The 20,088-nt window shown below is 44.8% G+C and overlaps 1 protein-coding gene across 6 annotated transcripts; it reads left to right on the forward strand.

The window, feature by feature from the left end:
- The first annotated feature begins 6,912 nt into the window (after nt 1–6,912).
- CD22 (CD22 molecule) lies at nt 6,913–18,935 on the forward strand. Of its 6 annotated transcripts, none has more exons than XM_045846808.1 (15): nt 6,913–7,013; nt 7,812–7,974; nt 9,125–9,180; nt 9,436–9,810; nt 10,772–11,080; nt 12,227–12,559; nt 12,679–12,939; nt 14,013–14,270; nt 14,473–14,736; nt 14,819–15,082; nt 16,629–16,725; nt 16,909–16,984; nt 17,186–17,310; nt 17,720–17,804; nt 18,107–18,935. In XM_045846808.1, the coding sequence occupies exons 3-15, from the start codon at nt 9,147–9,149 to the stop codon at nt 18,236–18,238; spliced, it is 2,613 nt and encodes an 870-aa protein (XP_045702764.1). In that variant the 5' UTR covers nt 6,913–7,013; nt 7,812–7,974; nt 9,125–9,146; the 3' UTR covers nt 18,239–18,935. The 6 variants fall into 6 exon arrangements, with proteins under 6 accessions (XP_045702764.1, XP_045702763.1, XP_045702766.1 ...); XM_045846809.1 differs by lacking the exon at nt 7,812–7,974 and adding an exon at nt 7,313–7,402 and having other exon boundaries at nt 6,998–7,013; XM_045846811.1 differs by lacking the exon at nt 6,913–7,013 and adding an exon at nt 7,332–7,402.
- Nucleotides 18,936–20,088: the final 1,153 nt, after the last annotated feature.

The following is a 20,088-nucleotide window of genomic DNA, read 5'->3' on the forward strand; positions in this document are numbered from 1 at the left end:
CAACAAAGAAAGAAAACGTCAGGCCAATATCACTAATGAACATTGACGCTAAAATCCTCAACAAAATACTGGCAAACCGCATCCAACAATACATTACAAAGATCATACACCATAACCAAGTGGGATTCATTCCAGGGATGCAAGGATGGTACAATATTCACAAATCAGTAAATGTAATACGTCACATAAACAAAAGCAAAGACAAAAACCACATGATCATATCAATAGATGCAGAAAAAGCATTTGATAAGGTACAGCACCCATTTATGATAAAAACACTCAGCAAAGTGGGAATAGAGGGAGCATTCCTCAACATAATAAAGGCCATATATGAGAGACCTACAGCCAACATCATACTCAGTGGGCAAAAATTAAAATCTTTTCCACTAAGATCAGGAACAAGACAAGGCTGTCCACTTTCACCACTTCTATTCAATATAGTATTGGAAATTTTAGCCACAGCGATTAGACAGGAAAAAGAAATAAAAGGCATCCAAATTGGAAAGGAGGAAACAAAACTGTCACTGTTTGCAGATGACATGATAGTGTACATAGAAAATCCTAGACTCCACCAAAAAACTGCTTGACCTAATAAATAAATTTGTCAAAACAGCAGGATACAAAGTCAATATCCAGAAATCAAAGGCATTTCTATACACCAACAATGAAACAGCAGAAGCAGAGATCAAGGAAAAAATCTTATTTGAAATAGCAAAAAGAAAAATAAAATATCTAGGAATAAACCTAACCGAAGAGGTAAAAGACCTGTATTCAGAAAACTACATAACACTGAGGAAAGAAATCAAGGAAGACACAAACAAATGGAAACATATACCGTGTTCATGGATTGGGAGAATTAATATCATCAAAATGTCCGTACTACCCAAAGCAATTTACACATTCAATGCAATACCTATTAAAGTACCAATGGCTTATTTCACAGACATAGAACAAACACTTCAAAAATTTATATGGAATCATAAACGACCCCGAATAGCTGCTGCAATTTTGAGAAAGAAGAGTAAAGTAGGAAGGATCACAATACCCGACACTAACCTATACTACAAGGCCACTGTAATCAAAACAGCCTGGTACTGGCATAAAAACAGGCACATGGACCAATGGAACAGAACAGAGAGCCCAGAAATAAACCCAAGTCTCTCTGGTCAATTAATATTTGACAAAGGAGGCAGCAACATAAAATGGAGTAAAAATAGCCTCTTCAACAAATGATGTTGGGAGAACTGGACAGCTATGTGCTAAAAAATGAAACTTGAGCACCAACTTACACCTTATACAAAAATAAATTCAAGGTGGATAAAAGACTTAAATATAAAACGTGACACCATTAAAGTCCTAGAGGAGAACATAGGTAGGAAAGTCTCAGATATTTCACACAGAAACTTTTTTACTGACATGTCCCCTAGAGCAAGGGACATAAAGCAAAGAATAAACAAATGGGACCTCATCAAAATAAAAAGCTTCTGCACAGCTAAAGAAAACAGTATCAAAATAAAAAGAGAACCAAGTGTATGGGAAAACATATTTGCCAATGATACCTCAGACAAGGGTTTAATCTCCAAAATATATAAAGAACTTACATGACTCCACTCTAAGAAGACAAGCAACCCAATTAAGAAATGGGCAAAGGACTTGAACAGACACTTCTCCAAGGAGGACATACAGAAGATCCAAAGACACATGAAACGATGTTCAATATCGCTAGCTATCAGAGAGATGCAAATTAAAACCACAATGAGATATCACTTCACACCAGTGAGAATGGTCATCATAAACAAAGCAACAAACAACAAGTGTTGGAGAGGTTGTGGAGAAAAGGAGTCCCTAGTGCACTGTTGGTGAGACTGCAGACCGGTACAACCACTATGGAAAGCAGTATGGAACCTCCTCATAAAACTAAAAATGGATCTGCCTTTTGACCCAGCAATTTCACTGCTGGGACTCTATCCTAAGAATACTAAAACACCAATCCAAAAGAACCTATGCACCCCAATGTTCATAGCAGCACAATTTACAATAGCTAGATGCTGGAAGCAACCAAGATGCCCATCAGTAAATGAATGGATCAAAAAACTATGGTACATTTATACAATGGAATTCTATGCAGCAGAAAGAAAGAAGGAGCTCCTACCCTTAGCAACAGCTTGGATGGAGCTAGAAAACATTATGCTAAGCGAAACAAGTCAGGCAGTGAAAGACAAATACCATATGATCTCACCTTTAACAGGAACCTAAACAACAAAACAAAGAAAAAAGCAAAATATAACCAAAGACACTGAAATAGAGGGCAGGCTGACAGTGACCACAGGGGAGAGAAGAGGGAATTTCAGGGGACAATGGGAAGGGTTCACCGGGACAAATTTAAAGGACACATGGACAAAAACTAGGGGGAGGGTGGTAATGGGAGGGAAGTGGGGAGGTTTGGGAGGGGGGCTGGATTGGGAGTAAAAGGGAGAAAACTGTACTTGAACAATGATTAAAATAAAATAAAAAGAAGAAAACTCAAGGAGAAAATTCTTTTGTATTTACCCATAGATTTTTTCTTTCCATGTTATTGCTTCCTTCCTAATGTTTCAAGATTCTTTTTAAAAAAGGATTCCTCTTAGTCATTTTTAAAGGACAGGTCTCTGTTGGTTAACAATTCTGTTAGTTATCCTTTATCTGAGAATGTCTTGATTTTCTCTCCTTCCTGAAAAATATTTTCACTAAATATAGGTTTCTGGGTTTATAGTTAATTTCTTTCAGTATCCAAAAAAAATGCTGTTTCCTTTCCTTGTGGCCTCCATGGCTTTTGATGTGAAAACTACTGTCATTTTCATTTATTCTCTCTCCATAGGTGATGTGTCATTTCTTCATGTTTGTTTTCAAGTTTCTTTGTCTATTATGTGTCTTGGCATGGATTTTTGGGGGATTATATTATTCCAGCTTTGCTTAGCTTCTTGAATTTTTAGATACATGTTTTTTGTTTTGTCAAGTTATGAATAATTTTAGCCATTATTTCTTTGAATACTTTCTCAGCTCTGCTCTGTTTCTCCTCTCCTTATGGGACTCAAGTGACATAAATGTTAGATCTCATAGTCACAAATAATCATTTTTTTTCAATCTCTTTTTTCTTTTTTGTTCAGTTTGGGTATATAGAACAATTTTTATTGTTCTATATTCCACTTCACTGATTCTTTCTTCTGTAATCTCCATTCTGCTGTTGAGTTCAGTCATTAAGGCTTTTATTTATTTCAGTTAGCATTTTTTTTAATTCTAAAATGGTTTTGGTTCTCTTTATATTTTCTATTTCTTTGCTGAGACTTTCTATTTTTTCATTTGTTTCAAGTATGTTTGTAATTGCTCATGAAATCACTTTATGATGGCTGCTTAAAAATCTTTGGCAGATAATTTTGATATCTGTGTCATTTTAGCATTTGTGTCTGTTTGTTATCTTTTTTTTATTCAGTTTGAGAACTTTCCAGTTCTTAGTATGACAAGGGATTTTTCAATGGAAACCTAGAAATTGGGGCCTCATGTGATAGGACTGGATCTTCCTTAAATCTGTGTTAGAACAAGCCACCCTGACACTGCTCCGCCGGAATGAAGTGGGCACTACCTCACTACTACCAAGTGGGGGCAGGAGTTCAGATTCTGCATTCAGCCTCCCTTGACACCTGGGAAGTGAAGGTTCCTTGTTATTGTTGGAATGTTTAATAGTATGACAAAGATTGAAGGGGTGGGGGTTTGTTCCTCATTAGGCACCCACTATTACCACTCTAGTTGGGAAAAGGGAAGGATACTTTATTATGGCTGTTCACGTCTTTCACACAGATTACACTACAGGAGGTGGTCTTGTTACCACTGAGTGATGGTAGATGTCCCGACTATCCATTAGTTCTCTCTTCAGGGAGGAAGAGAGAAATGTGTCATCACCACTGGGTGGGGGTAAATGTTCAGGCTACCCATGTGTTCTCCACTGGCACTGTGGGGAGGAAGAGCCCAGTGGGAATGGAGGACCCAGCTCCAGACTCAGCTTCCTCTGGCATCATTTAGATGGAGTATCATGGAGTGGCCTGAGGAGCTTTGTTAAAGAAGTCTAGGCTCCCCACTCAGCCTTTGCTATCAGTGCATCGGGGTGAGGCTTCAGGTTTTTCTGGAGTAGGGCAGTTATTGCCTGAAGGATTTCTACCTAGACTGCCTCTTTCCTGGTTCTTTGGCTAGAAGAGCAGAATTTTGCTGGAATTCTTTTTTGTCTGGGCCTATTGGTATTTCCAGTTGCTGGCTTCTCTAGAATTCAGTCTGGGATATAAGAAGCAAAGAGGAAACCCATGGAATTTATTGCCATATCATTCCTCAGGTCCTGAGGTCTCTAGCCAGTGTGTTTTCTTTCCACATTTCAGAGTCTCCTTATGCTTGTTTTATAATTTCCAGGGTTTTTGTAGTATTTAGAAGAATAAATGGGGGAAAGTACACCTACTCCATCTTCTCAGAACTATGTCCGGTACTTTTGCTATACCACCTTTGCTGCAAACATTTTGCTGCATAACTAATTGACCATAAGGCAATTTTTCCATAAAAAGATAAAGTAACTGATTGACAGTTTGGGTTTTTTGTTAGTATTTTTGGTTTCATTTCTTCATTTACTAATCATTCAACCACTGTAAAAAAATGTTTGGTGTTTTTGTTTGTTTGGTTTCATTTCTCCATTGACAAAGTGTTCACAGTTACTGACATTTTTGTATTATAAATAAATCTTTGTCATCCTCACAGTGCTCTATACAGTGATAAGTAGACATGGTGCTGGTCTTAAAATAGTTAGCATTTCTTTCAGGTGATGATTTTCCCCAAGAGTTGGTTTCCTTTTTTGAAACCATACTACATTTGGGGGAAAATAAGAGGCCAAGGGCCCTCTTTGTGGGTGCAGAGCTGAACCCACATTTCCCACAGAACAAAGACAAGTGCTTAGGTACCAAATAAAGTCAGTTATTTGCAAAGTGTTGCTAGGAATTTACACACATTTTAAATGTATTCAAATATTTTATATTTCCTTATAGAATCTTTTAAATTTTATATTTAATTTTATTTTTAACATTATTATTTTATTTCTCATAATTTTATCTTTTATGACAAAATTGTTTATGGCCAATTACTTATGTGACAAAAACATTTGTGGCAAAAATCCTTGCAGCAAGGATTCTACAGCAAAAGTACCTAGAACCTCCCAGAACATCACTGCTTTTTGAAGAACTTGTCCTTCACTCTTTCTATTTCCTTCTTAATGCCTGGCAGTCAGTAGAGTGTAGTGGTGTCAGAGTGAAGATTCCTCCGAAGCTTCCCATATCATCTGTAGGATTTGCATGGCTTTGCCTATTGTCTAATTCCATTTTTTCACATTTTTTATTGTTGTTCAAGTACAGGTGTCTACATTTTCCCCCCACCCCAGCCATCCCCACTTCCCACCCTTGATCCTACCCTCCTTTGGTTTTGTCCATGCATCCGTTATACATGTTCCTGAAAACCATTCCCCCTTTACCCTCATCCTCTCGCACCACCCCTCTGATTACTGTCAGTTTGTTCTTAATTTCAATGTCTCTGGTTATATTTTGTTTGCTTGCTTTATTTTTTTTCTTTTCTTTTTTCTTTTTTAAATTTTATTTTAATTATTGTTCAAGTACAATTTTCTATCTTTTACTCCCACCCCAGCCCACCCACCCAGCCCTCCCCACCTGCCTCCTATTTCCACCCACCCCTAGTTTTTGGCCATGTGTCCTTTATACTTGTTCCTGTAAACCCTTCCCCTTTTCCCCTGAAATTCCCCTGAAATTCCCTCCCCTCTCCCCTCTGAACACTGTCAACCTGTTCTCTATTTCAGTGTCTTTGGTTATATTTTGCTTGTTTCTTTGTTTTGTTGTTTAGGTTCCTGATAAAGGTGAGATCATATGGTATTTGTCTTTCACTGCCTGGCTTATTTCACTTAGCATAATGCTTTCTAGCTCTATCCATGCTGTCGCAAAGGGTAGGAGTTCCTACTTTCTTTCTGTGCATAGAATTCCATTGTGTAAATGTACCATAGTTTTTTGATCCATTCATTTACTGATGGGCACCTAGGTTGCTTCCAACACTTGGCTATTGTAAATTGTGCTGTTATGAACATTGGGGTGCATAGGTTCTTTTGGATTGATGTTTCAGGGTTCTTAGGATAGAGGCCCAGTAGTGGAATCGCTGGGTCAAAAGGCAGATCCATTTTTAGTTTTCAGAGAAAATTCCATACTGTTTTCCATATTGGTTGTACCAGTCCGCAATCCTACCAACAGTGCTCTAGGGTCCCCTTTTCTCCACAGCCTCTCCAACACTTGTTGCTTGTTTTGTTGACTTAGTTCTGGTCTTAAACACAGACTAGATACCTGAGAAAAGTGGTGAGGTTTTGGTTTCAAGACTTGTGCATTCAATAACACTTCCCATAATTTATCTTCTTCCTTTCTGATACCTGTGTGCTTTCTCAATCCTTGGGGGCTGCTGAAACATCAGTGTCAGTGGTCAGATTCCCTACTTTTCAAGGCTATCGAGGGAAAGTAACAGGAACGAGAATAATTCGATGGTGACACTAAACGACAAATACTTTCAGGTTGACTTGTGCCTTTTTCAGCAGGCTGGCAGTTTTCATTTGCTTGGACTGAGTCATTAGAACTTCCTAAGGTCTAGATAAAGGGGAAGTTGTGGAGGAGCCTGCTCTGAAACTCATCTGATATAGAAACTTCATACACTAAAACAAAAAATTGACCATAGATATTTGAGTGTTTCATCCGATCTAACTCCTGCCCATATCCCCTTCATTGCCTCATTTCTCCACTCCTCAGTTCATCATGCCTCTTAGTCACCCTCAGAGCCACAGAAAGGTAGGAGGTGTGGCCAAAGAGTGTGAAAATCAGTTACAAGAGACTTTGCTGTGCTTCCCCTTTTACTCTCAGATGCTGCCAGGATCTCTGAAGAGGGAAGACACCAGAAAACAGGTAAAAAATGATTTTGTTCTCTTTTGCATTCAGCAAGCAACTATAGAGCAACTATTGTGTGTCAGGCACAATTCTTAGGGCTACTAGTATAGTGAGGACCCCACCCTCTCTTGCTGTGTTATAGCAGGTTGTAGAGCCCTGTGTTTGAATATCTCCTGGTTGAGCTTGGTGAGTCTTCTGAGAATAAGATGGGTCACTAGATGCTCAAAAGAGAAGCATAAACTCAGGGAGGCTAGCTCTGAAGTCCTGAATGGTGTGGCTTTGTCCTTCGTCTTTTGCCTAATGCCTACTGTCCCTAGCCTCCAAGTTCCACCAAGCCTCAGCAGCCTTTCAGTTCCAGGCCTGGAGCCCACTTCTTTTGCCCCAGAGACTTTCTGGAGCTCCTTTGGGTAAGCACAAAGCCCCTCTGCCACTCATCCTAAAAAGCCAGTTCTCAATGAGGGTATGGCCGGTGGCTGCTGGCAGCTGAGGGCACAATGGCCCAACTATGGGAGGCTAGTCTTTGCCTCAGGGCATGGAATTTGGCCCTTGCCACAAATCTTGTAGAAACTCAAAGGGTATCCAAAGTGCATCTCTCAAAACACTGACCCTGCAAGCCTGACATTTTCATGGAAAACAAAGTAGTTCCCATGGCTAAAGAAGTGTGTTCAAACAACCATGCTGGGAGATGTACCACACACACACACTGTGATTAAAGGTTTTGAAAAGACCTGCAGTAAAGAGTCCTATTTTACTTTTTAAAAATCAGCTTCTCTTAAATGGATCTGACCTTGACTTTTTTGTGTGTAACACTGTTAGCACGTACAGAGCTGGTGTCAACTCTGCCTGGAGAGACTGCCCCACTTCCAACTCCTTACCCCTACCCCTGCCTGGGCCAGGCCTGCACAGTCACTAAGCCTGGGGACAGACCCCCTTCCTGCTTTCCTGCTTTCAGCAAGCAGCTTAGCTTTCCCCATACCAGGTACTGGGTATTCAACAGCCTTTGGCAGAAGCCACACAGCCAGTGGCTGGGTGGGGGAGTCAATGTGTGGGAAATGTTGGCTGGGTGAGTGGGAGGGGCAGGATCTGTGCTGAGAACGGAGACACACTCTGTGGACACATCCTGCCTGGCTCCCTGGGGACTGTCACTGAGGGCTTAGCTATGCAAACTGGGACTTAAATTTAACTTTATGTAAATGTAACTTCGTAAAAGTATAGTAAGGTGGCAGGTCAGTTCACTGGTGGGGGTGGAGGGGGGGGGAGAGAGAGAGAGAGAGAGAGAGAGAGAGAGAGAGAGAGAGAGTGAGTGACAGCAGTAGCAGATGGCAGCCCTGGACTCTCTAGTCCACAGACAAGTTTTGTTTGACCAACACTGTGCTTGTTTGTTTGTTTATTTGTTTTTTTAAAGCAGGACATTTCACGTGGCAATCTGGCTTCTTACTTCTCTTAAAACAGTGAAAGATCAGGCAGTGATGAGCCTACATTCCCACTTGGCAACAATTAGCTAGAACTGAGAATCATCCCCTAAGCTGTGATAGTTATCATATAAGGCATAACCCATGATTTTGTCCCCACCTGGTTGATTTATGTTTCCTACCCAGCCCCTGGGGACATCTGAGAGGGACCACATTCTCCTAAGTCCTTTCAGACTCCTTTAAATGCTCTCTTGATATCATACTTAATTATTTGTTTTAAAGTTGTTTTTTTTCCTGGTCTTTAAAATCAAGTTTTGGGCATATCTCTCGCCTATGTAAAACCCTTTACTAGTTGCCCCAAGGTGATCCCCAAGTTTCCCAGGGCCTGACACTGTCAGTGCTGAGTCACCTGGTGCTATTCAAAGCCTGAGAGCTGGTTAGGAAGTTTATACAATCATGTATGGATGGGTGAATGGAAGAAAGGAACAAGTACTGGGAAGAGAGAGAGACTAGCCTAACAGGGTTCTTGGGCTGCTGGGAGAAGCACAGCACAACAGGGAAGGCCCTGTGTGCTTCCAGAAGCCCACATCCTACCACAATTGGACATGGGCTTCCAGGGATCAGGGACAAGGGGTCGGAGCTCAGTACATGAATAAGAAAAGCTGCCTGGAGGAATAAGAGACCAGATGCCTCAAAGACACACTCTTTCTGCCTCAGGCCCCCTCCTAGACACAACACCATGCATCTCCTCAGCCCCTTGCTCCTGCTTCTCGGTAAGGACTGTGGGCTGGGATGGTAGTTGGGTTCTGGGGAGACTGTGGAGCTGCAGAAGGAGAAAAGATCTGGGGCAGAAAAGAGTAAATGTGGGGTAGGGTGGGACAGGCAGTGGACGCATGTATATATATATGCTTTTCTCTTTGTGTCTTGCTCTTTGTGTCTCTCCTTCTCTCTTTAGAGGGGATTCTTTACTCCTTTGAAAGCTCTCTATGCCCCTCAATAACGCTTTTGATAACTGTGGTGGATTCCAGAATACGTGGCTTTCTCTGACTCACAAGATTGGAAGTTTGAACACCCAACAACCCTCTATGCCTGGGAGGGGACCTGCATCTGGATTCCCTGCCGCTACACAATCCCAGGGAATGGAAAGGTCCTGGATAACCTGACTGTGTATCAGAATTATAAGTGGGATGACAAGACCAAGGATTTCAGTGGGACAGTCCTCCATGAAGAGAAAAAGTTTGAGACACCTGCCTTTGAGGGAAGGGTACGATTCCTGGGAGACAACAAATCCAACTGCACCCTACACATCCACCCTGTAAATGCCCAAGACAATGGTCAGCTGGGACTGAGGGTGACATCGAGGAATGACAGATGGATGGACAAGATAGTCCTCAACATCTCCAGTAAGGCCATGGCGGGGGTGGTCCTCTGCCTCTGCACGGGCAAGGAGGGAAGTGGGAAACACTGACTCCTGGGACAGGGGCCCCAAACGAGATTGCCTGCAGAGGCTAAGCAGGGGGTGTCAGTGGGTGGCTCAGGCAGCACACACATGGGGCTGTGGCCAAATGGGAGCATGAGCACTTGTTCCTTTTTAAGGATCCCACCTGTCACTCAGCCTCTGCCCATTCTGTAATCTAGATTCCAGGTTACCTGATTTTTCAAAAGGAGATAAAACTCTAGATCTTGAAGTAAAATCTTCCAATGTGTTAATGTTGGTGTTTAATTCTAAGTGGCTCTTCATGGCTAAATGACAAACATGTAAGAGGTGGATCAAACACAGCTCTGGAGCCTGCACCCCAGGACATGTGCTCACTCCGTTTCATAGCCTCTCGTAGGTGGGTGGTTCTAGGCAGCCCTATGTTTGGGGTGAAAGATGTAGCTTCAGACCCTGCAGTTTGAGGGTGGCCTGGCCCTGGGACAGCTGGGATTGGCTACCCGCAGTCCTGCTCTACTAAAGGAACCCCCTAAAGCAATGCTGTTGGGGTGAGGCCATTAAACAATGCAGGCTTGTCATCAAAGCCAAGAAATGCATGTTGAACTAAACTGGTGAAATTCACTTAGGGGTGGTGGGGAGAGCACTCTTGAAAACATTTAGAAAGCAAACATTTGGCAGTGAGAATAAAATAAGTACAAAATCTGAAATGTAATCCCTAAGGAGGTTCAGCCCTTGACCTTCCATAGTGTGTGCTTCAGCTGAGCAAAAGTGATTCACAGCAGAGGGCAGGCCTGGAGAGAGGTAGATAGACTGGGAAGGGGTTCCTGAGGAGTTATTTGGGGCATGGCATCTAAAGCCAGGTGTAAGAAGATAGTATGCAGCAGTCCTCAGTCTCCCAGGCCACCAGCATGGGTCTTACTCTTTTGCAGAGACGGCTCCTCCACCTCGCATTAACCTCCCTTCAGAGATCCGGGAGCTCCAGGAAGTCAAGCTAACCTGCCAACTGGATTTTGCCTGCTTTGGGTCCCAGATCAAATTGCAGTGGTCCCTGGAGGGGACACAACATAATCTTTCCTCTGTCACCTCAACTTCCCTGACCACCAAGACTGTCTCTACCCAGAGCCAGCTCACATTCCAGCCAGAGTGGACCAACCACGGCAAGAAACTGACCTGTCAGCTCTGGAATGATAGTGCAGATGGGCTACTCTCTCAGGAAACGGTGCAGCTGGATGTGAAGCGTGAGTCTCTCCAATGCTCGTATGGGAAGGATGAGAGACTTGTCCTCTTCTCCTAACACTTCAGTGAGCACCCAGAGTAGGAGGAACTTCCACAGAAGGAAGCATAAGCAGTCTGTGGGCCCCTGAACCTGGGGATGGTCCAGGCCTAGCTGGGTCCATTCCTCCACCATCCCTGTTGTCAGGAAACTGATTCATTTCAGCATCTTCTTTGGTCTAATAGAATAAAATATTTTAATCTATCCTCAAGCTATGAGGATTAATCACATGATTTTGGTATCATCTGGGTAGGTTTTCTTGTTCTTATTTGGGGACAGCAGAGAGGAATTTTTTCATATCATTATTTTTGCCTCATTTATTCATTCAATAGATATTTCTTGCAAATGTACTAGGTGTCAGGTTGTCTTATGGTTGCTGAGGAGACAGTGGTGAGCAAAATTCTTGCTCATGTGGAGATAGCATTGCAGTGGGAAAGACAAGCAATAAAGAGATCAATAACAAAATAGAGAACATAACAGTATGTAGTGCTAACTGTATTAAGAAAAAAGTAAAGCAGGGGTTGGACAGAGGGAGTAAGAGATGGAGACTTCTGTGAGGCAGGTAAACTTGAACTGAGACTTGAATGAAGGGAGGGATTGAGGCAGGCAGATAATTTCGAGAACATTCCAAGAAGAAGAAAGAGTGAGGACAAAGATTTGAAGTAGGAACTTGGTGTGTCTGTGACAAGCAAGGGGCCACAGACCCCCAGCACCGTGTCTGAGGGGTCTAGTGTAGGACAGGATGGTTGGGAGGAACCAGGGCATTTGAGCTTGTGGGCAACACTTAGGGTTTGGGATTTTATTTTAAGTGAGGACTCCACTGAATGGTTTCAAGCAAGGGAGAAGCAAGGTCTAATTGATGGTGTTAGGAATGCTGCTGGCTGCTGGTGGTGACCAGACCTTCAGGAACTGGGGGTGGGAAGAGCAGAAATGAGTGGGAGGCAGTGACAGTTGCCAGCCCACGCAACAGGGGTAACAGTGAGTGGCTGCACACCTCAAATGCTACATGCAGGCCACTGCTTTATCAGAAGAAAAGCTGGGCAACTTCTCACCACTTTACACCCTCTGAGAATTCTCTGTCCCTTCCCCCACTGTCCCTCTGCTCCACCAGACTCCCCCAAATTGCAGATCACGTTGAGTCATGGAGAAGCCAATGTGAAAGAGGGGAATTCTGTGAACATGACGAGTCTTGAAGATGCCATTGTGAAAGAGAGGGATTCTGTGACCATGAAGTGCCAGATCATCAGTAGCAACCCACAGTTCACTAGTATGTTCTGGTTCAAGGATGGAAACCCTTTGAATGAGCACGAGACACTGCACCAGGAGCAGAAGACAGCCACACTAACTCTGCCCTCAGTGACCAAGCAGGCGGCTGGAAAGTACCACTGTGAGGCCCATAATGGAATAGGCTCAACAAAGTTAGAAGTGACCCTCCAAGTGCACTGTGAGCCTCCTGGGAACTGTGGAAGGGCAGGGAGTTAGGGGGTGGAACCAAGGCCCTTGAGAGATAAGCAGGAGCCGCCTCTGCTCACCTCCCACACTTGCCTCTGCCCCTTTTTGCAGATGCTCCAGAACCTTCCACAGTTGAGATCACAGTCTCACCAGCTAAGGAGGGAAGTAAAATAAACCTGACTTGTTTATCACAAGCCTGTCCTCCTCCAATAAATTATACCTGGTATCACAATAAGATTGAAATATCGGAAACAAACAAGACCTTCCAGATCCCAAACGTCTTCCTCGAGCATGCTGGAAATTATTCCTGCTTGGCAAAAAATAGTGTTGGCACAGGAAAAGCTGGCCAAGCAGCTGAGTTGGATGTCCAATGTGAGTAGTCACAGAGCATGTGGGTTCTAGAGGGAGAAGCTGTGGAAGTAGATACAGGAGGAAGGCAGATGAGTGCAGGGGATTCCTGAGACCTAGGATGAACAGCAAACAAAAGCCAGAGTCTCCTGACATGTAATCTTCTTGGGGCGGGTATTTTGCTGCTGTTCACAGTTGTATTCTCTGCACCAAAATAAGGCCTGGCTGGTGGTAGGTGCTTAGTGGATGTTTGTTGAATGAATAAGCTGCACAATACCAGGGTCCCATGAGGGAAATAGAGGCTTGGCATCGCTAAGCAGTGGCTGAGTCCTAGAAGGGGTCCTGAAGTTTTTGAGGAGAAATGGGGCAATATGTGCCATTACCTCTCCATCATCAAACCCTTTTTAACACAGTGCGTCTTGTCATTGAGTCAAGACCAAGACAAAGAGAATCCATAGTTTTCATCCTTGAATCTTGGAACATCAATGTCTGGACCAAATTATGCTGTGGGAACACACAAATCTGGAACATCTAGGCAGGCTGATATACAATAGTAGCAGCAGCAGCATCATTGATGTTTATTGAGTGTTTACTACACTGCTCTAAGGACATCATTTTCTTTTGTTCTGGCAACAATTCCATGAGTTTTGATACTCTTAGGACCCCATTTGACAGATGAATAAACTGAGACTTGCAGCCCATAGTGGTAGGGCCTGGCAGTCTGGTTCCAGAGCTGTACCTTTTAAAATTATTATTATTATTATTACTATTACTATTACTATTATTATTACCACTCATGTTGCAGCCACCTGGCAATGTGCCCCAGACCCTTGCAAAGACAACAGACAGTGCCACGTGTTCTCTGCCAGAGCCATGCTCCTAGCCGATGCACCATCCTATCTCTAACAACCAGGCCAAATAGGAAGGGCAGGATTTCTGTCCTCACATGGATACAAGAGGGAAGTGTGAGCCTTCCTGTGCTTAATTTCGGAACTGTGTGGGTTCAGGAGATAGGCAGAAGGAAAAGAGGAAGCAGAAAGGAACAGGTATTATGAACAGCTGACTTTTCCTCACCCATTTCTCTCATTTTCTCCCAGATTCCCCCAAAGAAGTAACTATGGTGATTCAAAACCCCTCACCAATTCGAGAAGGAGACGATGTGACCCTGTTTTGCAACTACACTTCCAGTAACCCCAGTGTTACCAGATATGAATGGCAAACCCAAGGCTCCTGGAAAGAGATAATGCCTGGGGTCCTGGTGATTCAAAAAGTTCCCTGGAATGCCAGTCCATTCTCCTGTGCAGCCTGTAATCAGTGGTGTTCATGGGCTTCCCCTGTCAACCTGCATGTCCAGTGTGAGTGACCCAGGCAGGGGCATCTGGGAGGTGGCAAGGTGGGATTGGGGCTTTAAGGGTGAGGAGACTGGAGCCTCGACCAGAATCCTCACAGAGAATTAAGGGATGAGAGTCAGGTCTCAGCACCTAAGGGAGAGGAAGTCCTGGGGACAGGAAGAGGGAACAGGACCCAAGAGGTCAAACTGAGGCCCTTGCTCTCCAGATGCCCCCAGAGGTGTCAAGGTCCTGCTGATTAGCCCTGGTTCTGAGATTTACTCTGGGCACCCAGTCCTCCTCCGATGTAACTTCTCAAGTAGCTACCCCACTGATGTCCTCTTCTTCTGGAAGAAAAATGGAATATTTCTGAAGGAAGGAAGAGATCTGAGCTTTGACTCCATCTCTCCAGAAGATGCTGGAAATTACAACTGCTTGGTCAACAACTCCATAGGACAGAGCACATCTGAGGCCTGGAAGCTCCAAGTGCTGTGTGAGTGGCTGGACCTGGAGGCTAACAGCAGAGAAGGGCAGGTAACTGGCTACCTGGATCCTGATTTCACTTCTCCTTGCAGATGCACCTAGGAGGTTACGGGTGTCCATTAGCCCTAAAGACAGTGTGATGGAGGGGAAGAAGGCCGTCCTGACGTGTGAGAGTGATGCCAACCCTCCCATCTCCCGGTATACCTGGTTCGACTGGAATAACCAAAACCTTCACCATGATGATCAGACGCTGAGATTAGATCCTGTGAAGGTCCAGGACTCAGGCGCCTATTGGTGCCAGGGGGCCAACCGACTGGGCATGGACCAGTCACCCCCCAGAATCCTCACTGTCTACTGTAAGGCTCCTTCCCTCTTCTCTGGCTTTGATCACTCCTGTTGTTTTGCCCCAAGGCTGTGCATCCCAGCCACCTACTCCTTCCTCCCTCCGCATCTCCTCCCTGTCCTGCCAGGCCAGCCCAGCCTGTGTGCTCAAAGGCAACCCCTGCTGCACATAGCTCACCAGTCTTCCCTTCTTCCTGCCCTTCCTGACTCTCTCCAGGAGGATTCCCTCTCAGACTGTTTCTGCCTTCTAGACACCCTGAGGTCCAACTGGGTCCCTCCCTCTGTCACTCTCTGTATCACCCTTGTTTTATCTTTTGAAACTTAAGTGTTTTTTATTTTTTTTTAATATTTTATTTCTTTATTTTTAGAGAGAGGGGAAGGGAAGGAAAAAGAGAGGGAGAGAAACATCAATGCGTGGTTGCTTCTCACATGGCCCCCACTGGGGACCTGGCCTACAACTCAAGCATATGCCCTGATTGGGAATCAAACCAGTGACCCTTTGGTTTACAGCCCACACTCAATCCACTGAGCTACCCCAGCCAGAGCTTAAGTGTTTTTTTAAAAAGACCGTACGAGTACATGGTAAACGTTCTAAACAGCACGAAAGAGCAAACAGTGGAAATACAGACACCTCTCCTTTCTTGCTTCCCAGGAACTCTACCCCTCCCTCTAAGCCTGCACTGTTGGAAGGTGTTTACATCTCCTCACAGAATTCTTTATGTGTGCAACGTGCATCTATACATCTGTATCTATATAAAACCCTTCATTACACAAATGGTGGCAGGGCTTACACTTTGTCCTGAACCTCTTTTTATTCCATGTATTAACATCACCTGGAGAGTGCATATACAGGGTGTATAAAGAGTCTGGAAGCATTGGGAAGACATTAATTTATTTGTTATACTTTTTCAGATTAGTGATTGGTGCCATGGTTTTAAATTTAGAGGGTCATTGACTGCAAAGTTGGACACTAAAGGAAAATAGCGTGAGCATGTAACTTTGAAATGTACTATATTGTATAAAAACATGTTCCCTGGGTCTCCCACTTTGCAGACACCCTGGAAACCTGCCTTTTCCCCCCTAAGGACTGTGCTATATTCTGGTGTATGGATGTTGCTTAGCTCACTACCTAGTGCCCTCCTCAAGATGTGTATACTCTCTTGCTTGGGGCACCCCTGCAAGAATAGTTGGAAGATAAATTCCTACACTAAATTTCTGGGTCAAAGGACAGTGGTTTGAAGTTCTAATAGTATGGCCAAAGTGCCCTCTGAAGATGTCGTATGCATTTATGGGGGTTACATGCTCTGTGTGTACCCCTGCCTGTCACAAAGCAGGAGCTCCTCATGAAAAAGAGCTATCCTCCTAAAAGCAGGTCCAAAGGGTGGGGACTGGCTTCTCCCTCTTTGTCTGCATCCTGTCCCCACTGGTGGAAGTCATGCAGGCAAAATGATAGAGCTCTACAAAGAGAAGTCGAGGATGCCCTCCAGAATATCAGGGCAGAGTGGTCTGGTATCTGACTGAGACCGTGTCATCAACAGATGGTCCTCCTTTCTTCATCAGATAGCCCAGAGACCATCAGCAAGCAAGTGGCCCTGGGAATGGGGCTCTTCCTGGCCATCCTCCTCCTGCCACTCTTGGGAGTCAAGCTTCAGCGAAGGTGAGTTCCTCACATGCCCTCCTCCCCCTCCTTTTCCACCGTGTCCCCCTTCCCCTTCTCTTTTCCTCAGCCAGTTCCGGGGAGTAACTCCAGTTACTCAGTCCTGTAGACCCCAGCTTACCCATTCTACAGGGTCTTGTCCCCATTCCCTTGATCCTCACTGAGCAGGTCTTTATTTCTTAGCTGGAAGAGGATTCAGAGCCAACAAGGGCTTCAGGAAAACTCCAGTGCACAGAGCTTCTTTGTGAGAAATAGAAAGGTAGGATGGAAGAAAGATAAAGTGCAGGGAAGACCTTGAAGTCAAGCAAAGAAACAAAGTGAAGGGGGGTTGGGGGCATGGGTGGGGGGGCGGGTAGGGAATAAAGAGTACTGTGGAGAAGCCTGGGCTGTCAGCGGCCAGGGGAAGGGAACTATGGTGGGGAAAGGAGGGGTGAGAGCTGAAAACTTGCCTCCCTCACAGGTTAGAAGAGCCCCGCTCTCTGAAGGCCCCCACTCCCTGGGCTGCTACAACCCAGTGATGGAAGATTCCATCAGCTATGCTACTCTGCGCTTTCCTCTTGCCGAGACTGACACACCAAGGATTGGGTATAGAAGGCCCCAGGAGGGTGACAGCTGCACCCTGGGAGGGCTGTGGGAGGAAAAGTGCATGTCCCACCTGCCATCTCCATGCCAAGCTCATGCCAGGCACCACTATATTCCCATTTTCTCATTTCATAATGACCTGCTCCCTCAGTAAGTAATTGTCTCAGGAATTGGACCTGTTCCTTAAAGTCAGCAGAAACTATGTCCAGAATCAGTCTCTATCACCAAAATTAAGATTGTGGTACATACATCCACCCACTCATTTAACACATTAACTCCTACTGTGGGCATTAGGCATATACATAATGGGCTGAGAGGCTGGGGTGCTCTTAGGGTCTAGGGGAATTAAAAGAAGGAGGAGAGTTCATGAGAAATGCTTCATTTGTGATCATCTATCTGCCTTCTCTTTCAGAGAAGCAGGAACCTCAGAGGTGCAGAGAACTTCCTTAAACAGAGACAACACAGTCACTTACTCTGTGGTGCAGAAACGTCAAGTGGTAAGAGGGCAGGGCTATGAGAAGTAGGAGAGTAGAGGACCTGGCCTCAGCTGTGAGTCCAAGATGGGGAGACTTGGGTGGACTCAGTGGTGCCAAAGGCTGGGCAATGAAGAGGTAGGTTGCTCAGGTATAGGGCAGGCACCTCCCAATCTGAGATGCCAATGGCTGCCAGTTTCTGGACAAGAGTGCCCCTGCTTGGGCACTTGAGCTCTTAGTGGAGTCAAGGAGAGAGTGTCAGACAAAGAAGAAGGTGGGAGGATGGGGACCATGAAGCCAAGCTGACCATGATGTGGCTTTTTCAGGGCGACTATGAGAATGTGACTCCAGATGTTCCAGAAGACGAAGGGATACATTATTCGGAGCTGGTTCATTTGGGGATTGGTGAGCGACCTCTGAGTCAAGAAGGAGTGGAATACGTGACCCTCAAGCACTAATGGGTCAAACAGGCTGAGGTGGAGGTGCCTAGAGGCTGTAGAGGACAAGGTGGTCATGGCCCATGCCACCCCCACTGCTCAGCTGAGAAGTTACACAGCCTCCCCTTACACGGACACATGATTAGTGCACTCCCAGTTAGTACAGAGAATTCTGGGCATGGCCCAGAGGCAGTCTTTTTTTTTTTTTCCACATTGGTTACCCCAGCCATTCAAAAAGGTGGCCCCCCCCCTTGTTTTTTTTTTGTCATTCTCCTTCCCTCCCAGGAACTCATCTAAACATCTAGCCTGCACTGTACAAATCCCCCTGCCCATTCCCAGCTATCTGCCACCACCCATCCCCTCCTAAATCCCATCCTCAGCTGGCTGTATTCTGGCTAGGATCAGCTGGTCCTAGTTTTTCTTCTTTCACTCCCCATCCCCTCGACACTCCACTCCTGCCCCACTTTCATAGCCCTGCTTGCTAATCTTATGTCTGATTTCTGCCTCTGGAGCAAAGTCTAGGGAAAGGGATGGAAATGAGGTAGAAAGAGGCACTGCCTGGTGCTGGTTTCTCCTCTATTTGTTAGGGAGGCATTCCATAGAAAGCTACTGCAGCCCTACCCTCAGGGATCTTGTGGTCTGAGACATACACCGATGTGGACAAACATGTAATAAGCACAGAGCTGCACAATAAAAATGGCTCAGATATTACTTCAAAGAATCGGTAAACTATTTCCAGTCTGTAGAATTAGAGTAGGGCAGGGACATGGGGAAGGCATCACGAATGAGGCTCGGAGAGAAGGGATAGGAATCAAGGTAATTTCATGATAAAGTCCTCAGATTGAAGAGTCTGTTATCTTGTTGCAAAGAATGCACTTGATCTGGGTCTGAGCCTGCCTCTTCTACTTAACTAGCTGAGCAAAATTGTAGGCAAAGTTCACCAGCTTATCTGAGCCTCAGTTTCTTCCTTTGTAAAATGGAGACGTCTGTTGTGCAAGTTCAAGAAAGGAAATGATGTATAACCTTACATTGCTGGAGTCTCGTTATAAGAAGCCTTACCTGACAGCCAAAAGTCCCCCAAACCAAATTCCCATCTTATTTGCATCTCTTGAAGAATATAAAAAGGGCAAGCCAATTCATTACTCAGCTGTTCTCAAAAGAATCCCTGCCAAGTTCTTTTACAATCCACAGCTGCCTTGAGAAACCTCATAGCTTTTCCACCTCCCACTGCCACCACTCTGCACCCCCAGCTCCCTATTGTGTTCACTAATTCCAACTTCCCAGTTAGGTCCTTCCCGCTGCCCTTCACTTCTCAGGCTGATCTCTTCCCACCCATTCTCCTGCTTCTGCCAGAGGGCCAAAGCCCATTCTCCTTGGGGTCCGGAACAGGTGGCTAATCAATCAGCAGGAAGAGGACTATAAAATTCCTATCTTTGGCAGGTGCTTTGAAAGTGCCACCTTTCCTTCCTGCTCCCTTTCCCCATCTGCTAAATACTGAAAGCTCTCAAATGGGAGAGGAGGTTCTGGTCATCCTTGGATTTATGCAAAGCAAGGCACTGATTTCTTATCAGTCCACTTTGTCCCAGTTTGATTTCCTGTGAGCACCACCAGTTTTTCTGGAGCAAGAGGAGACTCCAAGAACTGTTTAAATGAGAAGGATAGTGTTGGGAGTGGGGGTTCCGTATTGAAAATGAGGTCCAGTATCATTCAACCATTCATTTAGCAGACAGTTCCTGAACACATGACAACACCTCCAGCACAGAGCCAGTTATTGGGGCACAAAAAAGATGTGACAGCCCTGACTGGTGTGGCTCAGTTGGTTGGGTGCCATTCTGCAAAATGAAAGGTCGCTGGTTTGATCCCAGACACAT

The sequence above is a fragment of the Phyllostomus hastatus genome, unplaced genomic scaffold (assembly GCF_019186645.2).
Source record: "Phyllostomus hastatus isolate PE091 unplaced genomic scaffold, TTU_PhHast_1.1 phas_contig_5, whole genome shotgun sequence".
NCBI classification, from domain to species: domain Eukaryota; kingdom Metazoa; phylum Chordata; class Mammalia; order Chiroptera; family Phyllostomidae; genus Phyllostomus; species Phyllostomus hastatus.